The sequence below is a fragment of the Manihot esculenta genome, chromosome 1 (assembly GCF_001659605.2).
Source record: "Manihot esculenta cultivar AM560-2 chromosome 1, M.esculenta_v8, whole genome shotgun sequence".
NCBI lineage: Eukaryota > Viridiplantae > Streptophyta > Magnoliopsida > Malpighiales > Euphorbiaceae > Manihot > Manihot esculenta.
The window spans coordinates 5,275,532-5,289,645 of record NC_035161.2 but is presented as its reverse complement, the minus strand read 5'-3'; the positions used below and the strand labels follow the sequence as shown (position 1 = coordinate 5,289,645).

Here is a 14,114-nt window from a genome sequence, read left to right as displayed (position 1 = left end):
TAATATTTTGTTATCCGACATTTTAGACACAAAACATGATTTTAGTTCAAAGATAACTCTACAACCTTTATCACATAATTGACTTACACTTAATAAATTATGCTTTAAACCATCAACTAAGAGAACTTTATCAAGAACAGGAGAGTTTTCCTTACCGACTTTACCTATGTCAACAATTTTACCTTTTCCATTGTCTCCAAAAGTTACTTGTCCACTTCCGTCTTTCTTTTCAAGAGAGATGAAGTGACTTGAATTTCCGGTCATGTGCCTTGAACATCCACTATCTAGATACCATTTGCTTTCAATTTTTGAGGATTTCAAGCACACCTAAAAAAAAATTCAAACACTTTTAGGTACCCAAATGTACTTGGGTCCTTGGGGGTTAGTCATTCCACTATCCAATTTCCATATGCTACCATATCCAAGATGCAATTTTCTAATAGTACACTTATAATTGGTATGACCAAACTTGCCACAATAGTGACAATGACCATTGAACCTTCTTATTCTAGGTCCATAGGTGAGTGAGTGTGTTTGAATTCTCATGTGGCCATTTCTCCTTTGTTTATTAAAAGCATGTGAGCAAGAGATATGATTAGAGTGGTGATTTTGTGAACTAGAAGTGTGTGTTCTATAATGATCATTTCTCTTATATGCAAATTGCCTAGGTGTGTGTCTTATATGAGTGTTGTAACTAGTGAATTTTGTGTACATGTGCAGTCCTTATAGACATATTACTATTAGAAACTTTAGGCATACTTCCATTAGAGCTAGATACCTTAGGTTCATTTGAGTTAGTAGCTTTAACAAAAACCGTTTTAGAAGAGTTTGCTTGAGTTGATTTATCATAGCCAAGGCCATACTTGATGCTAGGAGACCTTTGAGAGTCTAATATTTCATCAAGTTTGTCCTTGCCTTTTAAAAATTTTGAAAGAGAATTTTTCAACTCAAGGATTTCATATTTCAAAATTTTATTTTCTAGTGAGAGCTCATCTAAGGATTTTTGTAAAGAATTATTTGAGGATAAAGGTTCCTTAGGTGAGTTCTCACTTTCCCTTTTAAAGCTAGCTAACTCACATTTCAAAATTTTATTTTTCTTATGACTCTTTTCAAGCTCATCATTCATCAATTTTAAAGCACCTACAAGTTCATCATATGAAAACTCAACAACATCATCATATAAAGTAGAGTCATCAAGTATAGTTACCTCATTGGAGCTTTCCTCTAGAGCCATGAAGCACATGTTGGCAACTTCATCACCAACATCCTCCTCTTCGGTATCACTTGACTCATCCCATGTTACTTTGAAGGCCTTCTTCTTGAACTTTTTGATAGGCTTCTTCAACTTGGGACAATCCACTTTGTAGTGACCCGGCTTATTACACTCATAGCAAATGACTACTTCCTTTTTGCTTGACTCACCCTTTTCCTTTCTAAAATTCTTCCTTGGGATGAACTTTTTATTTTGGAGAAGCAACTTCCTTATTCTCCTAGTTACCAAGGCTAGTTCTTTCTCACTTATTTCTTCTTCTTCTTCACTAGTATCTTCGGAGGCTACCCTTAGAGTAATGTTCTTTTTCATTTTGCTAGGTTCCTCCACTTGCTCTCTCTTTAGAGTCATCTCATAGTCAATGAGGTTCCCCAAGAGTTCATCCAATTGCACTTTGCTCAAGTCTTTGGCATCCTTTAAAGAAGTTACCTTTGGTAGCCATTCTTTAGGTAGACATCTAAGGATTTTCTTCACCAACTCTTCATTTGTGAATGTCTTCCCAAGAGATTTCATCCCTCCAATGATCTCAATGAACCTATCATACATTTGGCTAATAGTTTCATCGGATTTCATTTTGAACAACTCATATTGGTAGATGAGGGATTCCATCTTGTTTTTCTTGACTTGATTGGTGCCTTCATGAGTGACAACCAAAGCATCCCAAATTTCCTTGGCGGTGGACTTCATGCATACTTTGTTGTACTCACTTCTACTAAGAGCACAAAACAGGATGTGAATGGCTTTGTCATTGAGGGCTACCCTTCTCTTCTCTAGCTCACTCCATTCACTCTTAGGTTTTTGCTCTTGGTTTCCATCTATCACTCTTGTGGGAAAGAAAAGGCCATTCTCTACAATGTCCCACAAATCAACTCTTTTCAATTTAAGAAAATAATACATTCTATTTTTCCAATATAGAAAGTCATTTCCATCAAAGAAAGGTGGTCTCACAACCGATTGACCTTCTTGAGAATTGAGGGTTGCCATACGATCTTTACTCCAAGATAGTTATATCTTTAAGATGGGGAGACTTGACTCTGATACCACTTGTTGTCCCTTGAAGCAACCCAAGAGGGGGGGTGAATTGGGTTTATAAAAAATTTAAGGCAAAAGAACAAATTAGAAGGCAATAAGGAAGAAGATAATCAACATAAGAATTTATAGAGGTTCAGCTATCTCAAGCCTACGTCCTCTCCTCAAGGTCTACCTTGAGAGTTCAACTCCACTATCAAATCTTCTTTGGGTGAAGATTAAAACCCTTACAATCTTAGAGCAAGTCTTTGCTCAATGCCACACTCACAACAACAGAATCTCTCAACAACCTTTACTCACTCTGAAAAGCCAACCAATTACAACTCAAAACAAACTTTCAAGAAATCAATGCTTTGGCTCAAGGTTTTAAGAGAGAGAGAATGAAAAATGTTGTAATCTCAATAAATATTTGCTTAGATGGTTGTTGTAACCTATTCACATTAAAAGCACGTTATATTTATAGTTCTATCATAAATATGTTTGTTGGGGGTGCATTAAATGCAAATAGAGCCATTTATGTTCAGAAATAACCGTTATATCTTTCTCAGAAAAATTCAGGTTCGGCGGCCTAAGCTAAAGTTCGACGGCCGAACCAATTGAGGTGAAGAACATCACTCTTTAAAAAAGGACTTTCGGCGGCCTAAAGTCATAGTTCGGCGGCCGAACTTGTGAGACTTTCGTCTCTGTCCCTCTCTTTTGAAAGTCGAACATTAGGCTTCGGAGGCAGACTTAAAAGCACACTTTCGGCGGCCGAAGGTAATGTTCGGCGGCCGAACATAGGTGACTTTTGCCACTGTCCTTAACTTTTGGAAGCCAAACATTTAGCTTAGGGAGCAAACCACCTTCGGCGGTCGAACATACAGGACTTTCGTCTCTGTTCCTCACTTTCGGAAGCCGAAGGTTGCACTTTATGGGGCAGGCTGAAAACACACTTTCGGCGGCCGAAAGTCAATATTCGGCGGCCGAACATGTGGGACTTTCGTCTCTGTCAAAGTCAATGTTCGGCGGCCGAACATGTGGGACTTTCGTCTCTGTCCCTGGCTTTCGGAAGCCGAAAGATGACTTTAGGGGGCACAAAAAATAAATCTTTAAATCTTTGAAAAATCATAACTTAGGCTGTAAAATTCCTTTTTTTCAATCCGTTTGAATTTTTGTAACCCATATTTTTAGATCTTTAATTTTGATAAAGAATAATTTCAAAATCGCTTCTTTTGAAAAATTTCATTTTAGTCCCTAAAAGTCAATTACTTAAAATTTGGCCATATCAAAAAAAAAAAAACTTTTAGAGATGAAAGAAACCTTGAGCCATCACAATTAATTAATTAAAATTCACAATGAATAGAATGATAAAACATAAACAATAAATTATTTTATGATCCCTTTCTTGTGGTATGCTTTCAAAATAGGCACTTTTCTCTTTTGAGATTGAAGCAATTTCATTATTGTTAGTAAGGGACCTACAAGCTCAACACAAACACCTTTGAAAATAATTAGTAGCACACCAATTGTTTATTAATCATCAAAATAAGGATTAGAACATTTAAGTTCAACAGAACCGAATACCGTTACCCCTAATCCATTATATATAAAACCACTAACATTCCATATAATTCTTCACACACTTTTATTTTCTTTCTATTCAAATGACTTGTGTTTTGAAGATTTTTTTATTATTCTAATTTTTCATGGTCAATTCAACTCTTTTTTATAGATAAAAGTTGAAAGAGAATCATTCAAATGTTAAAATTTTTTTATTCAAATGGATAGAAGTTGAAAAAAAGTCATTCAAAGGTTGAGATTCTTTAATTTAAATGATTATCCTCCTCCATCACCGTAACACTACTGCGATCGTTATTATTATTATTGAAACTTAATAAATATTATTTTTTAAAAAATATAATTTTTTAATAGAATTTTTTATTAAATATTAATAATATATAATAATAATTACTAAAATTTTAATTTATTTGATGCAACAAAATTTACTGATACAATACTTGATTAATACTTAAAAATTTTCAATTTTTTACTCTAAAATCGGAAATCATGCGAATTAATTAAAATTTTAATTATTCTCTATAGTTATTGATAATATGTTACATATTTAACAGATATTTTTTTATATTATTTTAAATTTAAAAAAATAAAATAAAATATTATTATTTATTCTTCGTCCATCAATAATTTCAAATAGTAATAAGTAAAGTGAATTCATAAAAAATATATTATTTTATAAAATAATTTTATATTATTCTATATAATAATAATATAAAATATTTTAATATTTATGGACAAATGACTAATTAATATATAAACTTGAAAATTCATAATTTCTTTTATATATATTTTTTAATAGATAATAATAAAAAATAACTTATTTTCCATAAAAATTAAATAAAATAGGTCTGGGGTTGAAGTTCAATTAAAATTAAAAAATAAAAATAAAAATCATATTTGATAAATCTTTTTCTTCTCTTGATCCATGATAGATTTGGTTTTCTTCTTGCTTCATCGCACAGACCCCATCAAATGGATCTCTCAACGTTCTGTTTGGCGAAAGGACCTGCAAAACAGAGAAAAATGGTCAGGGGTCTACTGGGAATGCTCTCGATGGAGACCCTCCGACACCCAAGTCAGGTTTGTGATATAATGTTTCATGGATAGACTAGAGTTTTCAGAGAAGAATAAGGGAGGCCCTGAAGAAGAAGAAGAAGGAGAAGACAGAGAAGATCCCTTTTTTTTCTGTCCCCTCCACGTTTATAGTGTTACATGTCTGTATCCTTCAGGTCCGTACGTACGGACATGTCAGGCCCCTTCTCCACGCCAGACGGTCAATTAATTTACCCTGGCACGCATGCGAACAGAGTTGGTGAGTGATTGGGCTCACTCCCCTATTGGGCTTGTGCTCGTATCTGATCCAGATTGCTTCGGACTGCTAGTCCCGAGCTTGGGAAGTTGGGCCGTCTTTTGACGGATTTTGGACTTGTGGCCTTTTCTTGGATCCGTCCTTATTCCTGGACTAGAAAAGTCAGGAGGTTATCAATATTAGTATAAATATTATGGTTCCTATTTCTTGAATCTTGCAAGTGACCAGCCTTATCTATAGTGGCCATTATTATAGCATTTTCAACCTATTCTTACACCATCTTCCATTAACTCTTCTTTATCTGTTTGATAAGAACATAGAAATTGGCATACCTCAGACTTGTTATTTTCTTTAATCAAATCATTTGACCTGCTGACGTCTCATCAAAATCAAAAGAGTAGTAGGAGCCACGTGGCTGTACCCAGCAAGACTATTGGCCACCAACCAACAATGACAGTGCCAAGTCATTTGGTGTTAACATAATTATTATTATTCAACAAAAAAGAAAGGCAATTTCTCAACTTGTTTGTCTTTTTTAAATAATGTTGGGTTTCTGTGCTCTAATTTAAGCTTCCACAAACAGGCATGGTCAAAGAGAAGATTCAAATTGCTTTGGATGGAATTGGACTAAGTTAATACCCTGATTTCAGTCATATTTATTTTTAGGGTTAAAGTTGATTTGATTTAAAATTAAATTGATTTAAATAAATTAAAAATTAAAATTTTAGTATTTATAAAAATTAAAATTTTAGTATTTATAAAAATTAAATCAAATTGATTTTAATTAGAAATTAAATCGAATCGAATCGATTTTAATTAGAAATTAAATCAAATTAAACTGATTTAATTCAATTCGATTTGAATTTTTATCAAATTTTTTTATTTTTTATATTTTATTTTTAATATTTTAAAATTTAATTGAAGTATTTTAATTTTAATATAATCTAATATCTATATTATTGAAAATAATATATTATTATCACTTAATTAGTTCGATTTAATTTTTTTAATTTTTTCCGATTAAAATTGAACCGAATCAAAATAATTGAATAGTGTTAGACCCTAATTTTCTCAATTCCAACTCAAATTATAACTATTTCTGGAATCAAAAATTTCACAAAAATTTAATTTATTTAATTTTTTTATTAATTATATAATTTAAAATTAAAGCATTCAATAAAATAAGGAAAGTAAAAGAAAACGGAGAGATGTTGATGTCGAGTTTGGTAGCCTCACACCAATAAAATAAGGAAAAAGAATCAATGCCACGAGAGAAATGGAACTTTTCCAACTGGTTTCAACTTCCAATTCGTGTTTGACCCTCTTCTATGGTTTTTTATTCCAAGTCCTTGTGTCTACAATTTCAATTTAGTGGAAAGAAAATCCAAAATTAGAGTCAAAACTTATGTAAAGTCCTTCAAAAAAAACAACAAACAATTCAAAGGTTAACCCAAAAATTCAAAAAAGGAAAAAAACAAAAACAGATTGCCTACTGAGAACATGGATGTATTAGTTATGGACAATTGGTGTGGCCTGATGGGTCTTCAGGTTTTTCATTTGGTTTTTTGATTTGATGTTTTGATTTGAGTTCTGTGAAGAGTTTGATTTTGTATTCCTGAATTAGCTTTATCTTATTTTTTTTAGGTGTGTAAATGAACCAAATCGTTTGTAAGTTACTTGAAATTTGATTCGATGAAAACTTGACCGAGATCGACTCGATTTTTAAACGAGTCAAGTTCGAGCTTAATTTTTAGACTCGTTTGGTAAACGAGCCAAATTTAATCTCAATAATATTCGACTCATTAAGTCTCATGAGATCGACTCGTTTATGAGTTCATGAGATTAGTATCATAAGAGAAATAAATTCAAATCTTATATATACTTTTATGAGCCAAATCTAAATTTTTTAAAATTCAACTCTACATAATTTAGTTACACTTTTAAAGTTGCATATATTTGGATTATTAAAATTTAAAAGGTCATCCGTATAAATTTAGGAGTTAATTTATAAATATACTTATTTAATTAAAATTATGTTAATTTAGGAGTTAATTTATAAATATACTTATTTAATTAAAATTATGTTAATTTTAAACTAAAACTGATTGTACATGTAAATAACTACTCGTAAATTGATAAAAGTTCAACTCGTCTAGGTTCATTTGCTAAATGAGCCAAGTTTGAGTTTTTTAATACTTAACTCCAATTTGAAATGAGTAAAGTTCCAATTCAGTTCGAGTTCGAAAAATTTTAACGAGTCAAGCTTGAGCTATTCAAAACTTGACTCGGCTCAATTCATTTTCGTCCCTAATTTTTTTATATATCTGCGCCTTTAGACTTTAATGCAATGTTGCATGTTAAAAAAAATAATTATAAAAAAAAGTTATGGACAAAAGTTGAAACCGAAAAAGTCAATATGGCAAATCTATATTGCTTTATGGCTCCAACATTAGATTGGATCCAGTGGTAGCAAAGGAAACTTGATGAATAGGCCTTGTTTGGGGGGTGGGAATTTACAGGCACTTCTACTTCTCCCTATGGCTTTCTCTACCTTCTGTTGACAACTTTCTTTGTTTCTAAACTCTTCCTTTTGCAGTAGAATTTGTGGATGAAGGATTTTAGTGTACATGGGGGAGTGAGCTAAGTTCTTTTCAGGAGTAGGATCTAACCAAACCAAAGTTAACAAAAGATCTTGATTTGAAGAGACCACCAAAGAGAAACCTGGTGGGTGATTCCTGGGATGCTTGTTTTAGCTCTTCAGGATTTCCCTTCACCTTAAGTATGGTCTGGCCGATTACTTGCCTGATGGAATCTATGGTTTTTGCATCCACAGGACTCCCTGATGCATCACTAACATAAAATGTATTGACAGCTTTGCCATCTCTTGTTGTCACTTCTGCTCTGGTTACTGTAAGGCTATTTTCTCGAAAGATGCGAGTAACGTCAGACAGCAACCCGATTCTGTCCGTAGTGCAGAGTTCTAGCTTCAACCCCTGAATCAGAAAAAAGTGGGCAAAAAATTAACCATTTGGATAAAGCACACGTTGCAGAATCCAGATCTAACCAAACATAACCTTAAAAAAAAATGATTGGACAAATGTTAGCTGAAGCTCTCAGAAGAAGAGTTTAAGCAGATCTGTTTGGCATAATTTCAGATCCTAAACCACAAGATATTATCCAAGTGATGCTGTAAGCTCAGAATCACTTGTTAAAAGAATATGATAAAGCACTCACTTCAGATACTCTTCTTTCAATAGCGGCTTCAAGACATTGTATCACTCTCTGTCTTTCAGCATCCGATTTCACAGGGGATCCATCTATATGTCTGATATAATATTCCTGCAAAAGCATCCATACAACAGTAATTAAGGCAATTAATTCACACTCATAATCATTTATTTAACACATTTAACTAAACAGATGATGGCACACCTGATAAGCCTCCGGCCCCTCAGCATCTATATTGGCATGAAAAACTACATAGTCCATGTCTGTCAAAGTGCAGACAGTATCAAAAAGAAGTTTTGGTCTATCTTTGCTTCTTATGGTTACCACTGAGTAATCCTTGTCATGCAAATTAACCACACTCACATTAGGCCTTTTGTTCTGATCCACGACCTCATCGACAGCTCGTTCATAGTCCCTATCAGCAAACATCATCTGATGAAGCCTTCTGTCAGTGTGGGTAGCCCCAAGAGAAACCACAGTCTTAGCTCTCTTAGATTTGTTACTACCCTTGAGTACATTACAGAGAAGTTCCTTAATCCTTGATAGCCTCTCTGGGTCAGTAATGGCAAACCCAGTTTCATCATCAGTTACTTGCATCACCGCTGCAGCCCGAGTGTTGTGTGTCCAGACCTCTGCATTAACCACATTGCATTTAAGGTGGGTGAGTACAGCACTCAGCTCAGATAGCAGCCCTGGTCTGTCACTTCCTGTTAGCTCAATTGCAGTGTAGTCCATAGATGGTTTAACTCCAACAGATCTCATAGAAGATATAAAGGATGATTCTGGCCCCAAGGACTGCCACAAAACCAAGCAATCAGATCTAGCTGTGTGTGGTAGCGTAGTAAGCAAGTGGGTAGAAAATGGAAGGAAAATAAAAGAAAAATATCAATTACACTCACCTTCTGAATATAATCCAGAATTGCTTCATCAGTAATCTTGTTTCCATCTTGATCTCTAACATTAAAAACTGGCAAAGAAAGAAAAACCCAAAATCAACTTTGAACTAAAAATGGAAAAGCTAAAAGTTTGAGAAAAAGGAGAAATCTTACCATCCATAAACCAACCACCATCAGAGGATATGTAAGCTTTGGTTATGGTAAGATTAAGATCAGTAAGGACTTGTACAACTTCAAGAAGCGTTCCATGTTTGTTTGCACTGTCCACCTGCATCACAAAATCAAGCAAGTACCAAAGGAGAAGTCAATAAGAACAAAAGAAAATAGCCAAAAATCAATGCCAAGAGCACACCCACCAACCCAAAAGAGAAAGAGAGAGAGAGAGCAAAAACGTACTCTTACAACAGTTGCATTCTTGCAGGATTCATTATCAATCACAACCCTGAAGAGGAAAAAAAATGAGATGGGAGTAAATCTAAAGAGTTATTTGTTTAAAAGATGAAGGAATCTTCAATCGAATTGAAAAGGAAAGCAACAACAAACCTGGGAGGATTCAATCGTCTGAAGAGTTTCTCATATTCATCATCAATATCATGTGAAAAGCTCGTGTTAAGCTCTGTAGAAATACAAAATAGATGAAAAGCTAATAGAATGAAAATAGCCAATAAAAACGTAAAGGAGTTCCGTAGGGAATAACCATGACCAATGAGAAAACAGATACCCAAATCCAAAAAGAGCACAGGGAAAATTCCAGCAATTATAACTGAATCCTTAATGACTGCTATAAATCATCCCCAAACAACAGCAGAAAGAATTTTATTTCCAAAAAGAAGGAAAAAAAAACCCACAACGCCATTGAAACACGAGCAAAAGCAGGCAGAAGGAGAGAGAGGAAAATCAAGCACAGAAACCAGAGCACAGAACGAAAAGCTTCAATTAAGATCAAGAAGACCGCATAACAAACCAAAATCACATAAATTGACCAAAACCCACAAATTCAAACCAACAAATAAAATCACTGGCACCCAGTATCAGAACACAAATCCAGAAACGAAAACAGAGCACGGAACTCAAAGAGAACAAAATTTAGCACCTACCCATTGCAATGCTTGATGATTTGCGACCTCCTAAGCCCAAGTTCTCTTGGTTAACTCAATACAGAGTATGTATAAAATATGTATGCATACAAGAACTGAACTACCTATATTTATATTATAACATATACAGAAGAAAACGGAGTATTCCCAGAGATTTCTCAGCACTATCTCTCACAAAAGGAAACAAGAATAATTTTATATAATTATACTCGATTACTTTCCAATAAAAAAAATTTGAAACAAACCCACCAAAACTAAAAGTTATAAATTCACATTTCTATATAGAAATCGGACACTCCCGACACGATACTCCAAAAACCTGCAACATCAACAGGAAAACAAATACATATAGAAACCCTCTATCTCTATATCTCTCTACCAGGCTCTGTTTCCCACCTCAGTTTCTCTATAAATCAGTAATATAAAAGAAAAGTTCCGAAAACGAGGAGAGAGGAGAAGAGACAGCGGGTGTCAACTACTTCATGCGCATTTTAGTATGTATGAGGGTACGAGTACTAGAATACGCTTCTGCAGGTTATAGCTTATAGGTATGTAGCGATTATTTAACCGCATATTGAAAATGGTAAAAAGGTAAAAAAATCTCCGAAATTTGAGGAGATATATGCAGTAATTAAAAAAAATTGAAAATTTCTAAAATGTATTCATTTAAAATTACAAATTTTTAAATTAAAAATTAAAATTTTCATAAAAATTCTTAGTCGTATGCGTATTTCTCTTTGCAAAAGTTTAAAACATTTAGTTTTTTTGTTTTTTTATGCCGTTAATTAAAATTAAAATTAAAATTAAAATTAAATATTAATTTTATTTTTCGTCTTTTTCTACCTACTTGCCAATTTGGATTTTGGGGTGTCCTTAAGCTTAGCCTCAGTTATAGGTTCACAGGGAGACCTTTAAGTAAGATTCTGTTGAATTTTATATTAATATAATAAATTAAGGGATATCATTTCTTTTTTTTTTTTTTAATCTTCTATTTTAGGAGTTTTTTGTTTTTTAAATAAATGACATTTTATTATTATAATTTCTTATTAATTTTTTTTAATTTACTTTTCATTTAATAAAGTACTTTTAAAACATTAATTAAATTTATTATATTTATGTAGATATTTAATTGAAGGATAATATAGTTTTGATCTCTAATTTTATTAAATTTTAATATATTAATTATTTTCAGTAATTTGTGCGTAAAAATTTTAAATGATTGATTAAAAAAATGAGAAAATAAATAAAAAATATATCAACTACATTATTTGAATTTTTTATATTTGTTTTTAAAAAATAATTTTGATCACTCTATCCAATAATATAATATATTCAATGAAAAGAAAAAGCTAAACATAAATCAATTTGAAAAAAAAGCTATTTGTGTTAATTTTTACTCTCTTTTTTTTTCCAACAACACTCTTACCTTTTATAATATTATTTCATTAATCACAAGTTATTTCAAAAAATGTATTACTTTTTCTCAAAAGGGTTAAATATATTTGCTAAAGGAAATGATAATCCATTTTTTTCATTAAGTAAGAGTCGTGTATATATACAAGTAGGGGTGAGCAGTATTCGGTTCAAACCGAAAAAATTGACTGAACCGAATCGATTTAAAAATTTGGTTCGGTTTTTTATATATTTCGGTTCGGTTCGGTTCGTTTTTAATTTCAAAAATTTCGGTGATTTCGGTTCGATTCGGTTTTGATCAGAAAAAAACCGAAAAAACCGAACCGAACCGATTAGTAATAATAATATGTTTTTTCAATAATATAGAGAAATTAAATCATATTAAAATTAAAATATTTTAATTAAATTTTAAAATACTAAAAATAAAGTATAAAAAATAAAAAAAATTATTAAAATTCAAAACCGATCAAACCGATCAAACCGAACCGAATCGAACTGAATCAGACCGGTTCGGTTTGATTCGATTTCTGACCAAAATCAATTCGGTTCGGTTTTTATAAACACTAAAATTTTGGTTTTCGGTTTATTCGGTTCGGTTCGATTTTGAACCAAACCGACCGAATGCTCACCCCTATATACAAGAGCTCTATAACTACAATTATAAAAGTATTATGATATAAATACAATTAAGTGTCCTGATACAAATACAATAGTATAATCGTATTATTTTTTCTCTAATTAAATTAGGATGAATGTTCAACTTGCTGCACAGCTGCCGAAATCGGTCTTTGAAAAGAGGTTTTGTAAGAATGTCATATGATCATGGGAAGAGATATATTGAACTTGAAGTTGTTTCTTCTGAACAAGATCATGAACGAAGTGAAAATCAATCTCCATATGTTTTGTGTGAGAGTGAAAAACAGGGTTCATAGTTAAATAGGTAGCGTTCAAGTTGTCACACTCTAATTATGGTAGAGAAGTAAAAGGAAGGCCAAGCTCACGAAGAAGATGTTGAATCCAAATCAACTCACTAGTAGAGACAGCAAGCGATCTGTAGTCGGCCTCAATAGAGGATCGTGAAATTGAGCGTTGTTTCCGTGAACTCCAATAAACTAATGCAGACCCAAAATAAATACCAAATCCTGTTGTAGACTTTCAATCCTCTAGATTCCCATCCCAATCAACATCTATAAGCCATGCAATCGTAAGGAAATGTTGCGTGGGATTAGGAGACCGTAAGAGGATGTAGTTTTCAAATAGCGCAGAATGCTCTTTACAACAGCCCAATGGTTCTCTGTCGGACAATGCATGAAAAGGAGATGTCAAGTCGTGTGAAGGTAAGTTACTGAAAAGCACCTACTATGCTACGAAACAACTTATCATCGTGAAAGAATGTACTATCAGTAGCAAATAATTTTTCAGTGGAAAGCATAGATGTTGAAATGTTATTACAACCAAGCATTCGAGCACGAGCAAGTAAACTATGAGTATACTTAGTTTGGTGTAACAATAACCGATCAAGTTACCAAAGAGCTTCAATTTCCAAAAAGTAGTTTAGTTTTCTCAAATCTTGCAAGGAGAAACGAGACTCTAAATGCTTGATTAACCGTTGAACAAGAGCAATGGAATTTCCAAGAACAATGATGTCATCCACATAAATTAAATAAAAAAGTTTAGCATTACCCGAAGAACAGTGGAAGAGAGAAGCCTGCTTAAGTCCATAAATGGACTTCTTGGATAAATCGGAATGACAAACTCAAGCAGTTGGATCATATACACAGTATCAAGTAGCTTGCCATGAAGAAAAACATTTTGAAATGTCAAGTTGCTGAACAACCTAGTCTTAGGAGACTGCCAGAGATAAGAGAAGACGAACCATGATGGGTTTCACAACCGGACTGAAGGTATCATCAAAGTTAATGCTCGGGTGTTGATGATAACCCTTGGCCATTAGCTGAGCCTTATGGCGTTCAACCGAGCCATCAGCATTGCTCTTCGTCTTAAACACCCATTTATACCCGACAGTATTACTTGCTTCATGTGGAGGGACCAGTTGCCAGGTGCCATTTTTTATCAAAGCATTATATTCTGCAGTCATGGCAGCACGCCATTCAGGGCGTTTCACAGCTTGAGTGTAACATATCAAGTCAGAACCAGCAGATACAAAAGCAGAATAAGACACAAAATGTTTTGGCTTAAGAGAACCCGTTTGTGCTCGAGTAATCATGGGATGAGTTCTGCTGGGTGCCTGTGGAGCAGAGGATGACAGGCTGATTGCAGATGGTATTGATGGAGAAGGAGGATCAATAGTATCA

The 14,114-nt window shown here is 33.2% G+C and overlaps 1 protein-coding gene across 1 annotated transcript; it reads right to left on the bottom strand.

Moving 5' to 3' along the window:
- Nucleotides 1–7,561: 7,561 nt before the first annotated feature.
- On the bottom strand, nucleotides 7,562–10,820 carry LOC110617352 (ACT domain-containing protein ACR4). Its single transcript, XM_021760089.2, has 8 exons — nucleotides 10,387–10,820; nucleotides 9,833–9,905; nucleotides 9,686–9,731; nucleotides 9,443–9,557; nucleotides 9,293–9,360; nucleotides 8,598–9,188; nucleotides 8,400–8,504; nucleotides 7,562–8,158 (listed from the first exon to the last, which is right to left on the bottom strand). Exons 1-8 carry the CDS (start codon nucleotides 10,388–10,390, stop codon nucleotides 7,817–7,819), a joined length of 1,344 nt encoding a protein of 447 aa, XP_021615781.1. The 5' UTR covers nucleotides 10,391–10,820; the 3' UTR covers nucleotides 7,562–7,816.
- Nucleotides 10,821–14,114: the final 3,294 nt, after the last annotated feature.

Coding starts and splice junctions, on each gene's coding strand:
- LOC110617352 (XM_021760089.2), bottom strand. Junction 9,189..9,292: donor TTCTGGATTATATTCAGAAG/GTGAGTGTAATT, acceptor GTTTTGTGGCAG/TCCTTGGGGCCAGAATCATC. Junction 8,159..8,399: donor TTGAAAGAAGAGTATCTGAA/GTGAGTGCTTTA, acceptor TTTCTGATTCAG/GGGTTGAAGCTAGAACTCTG.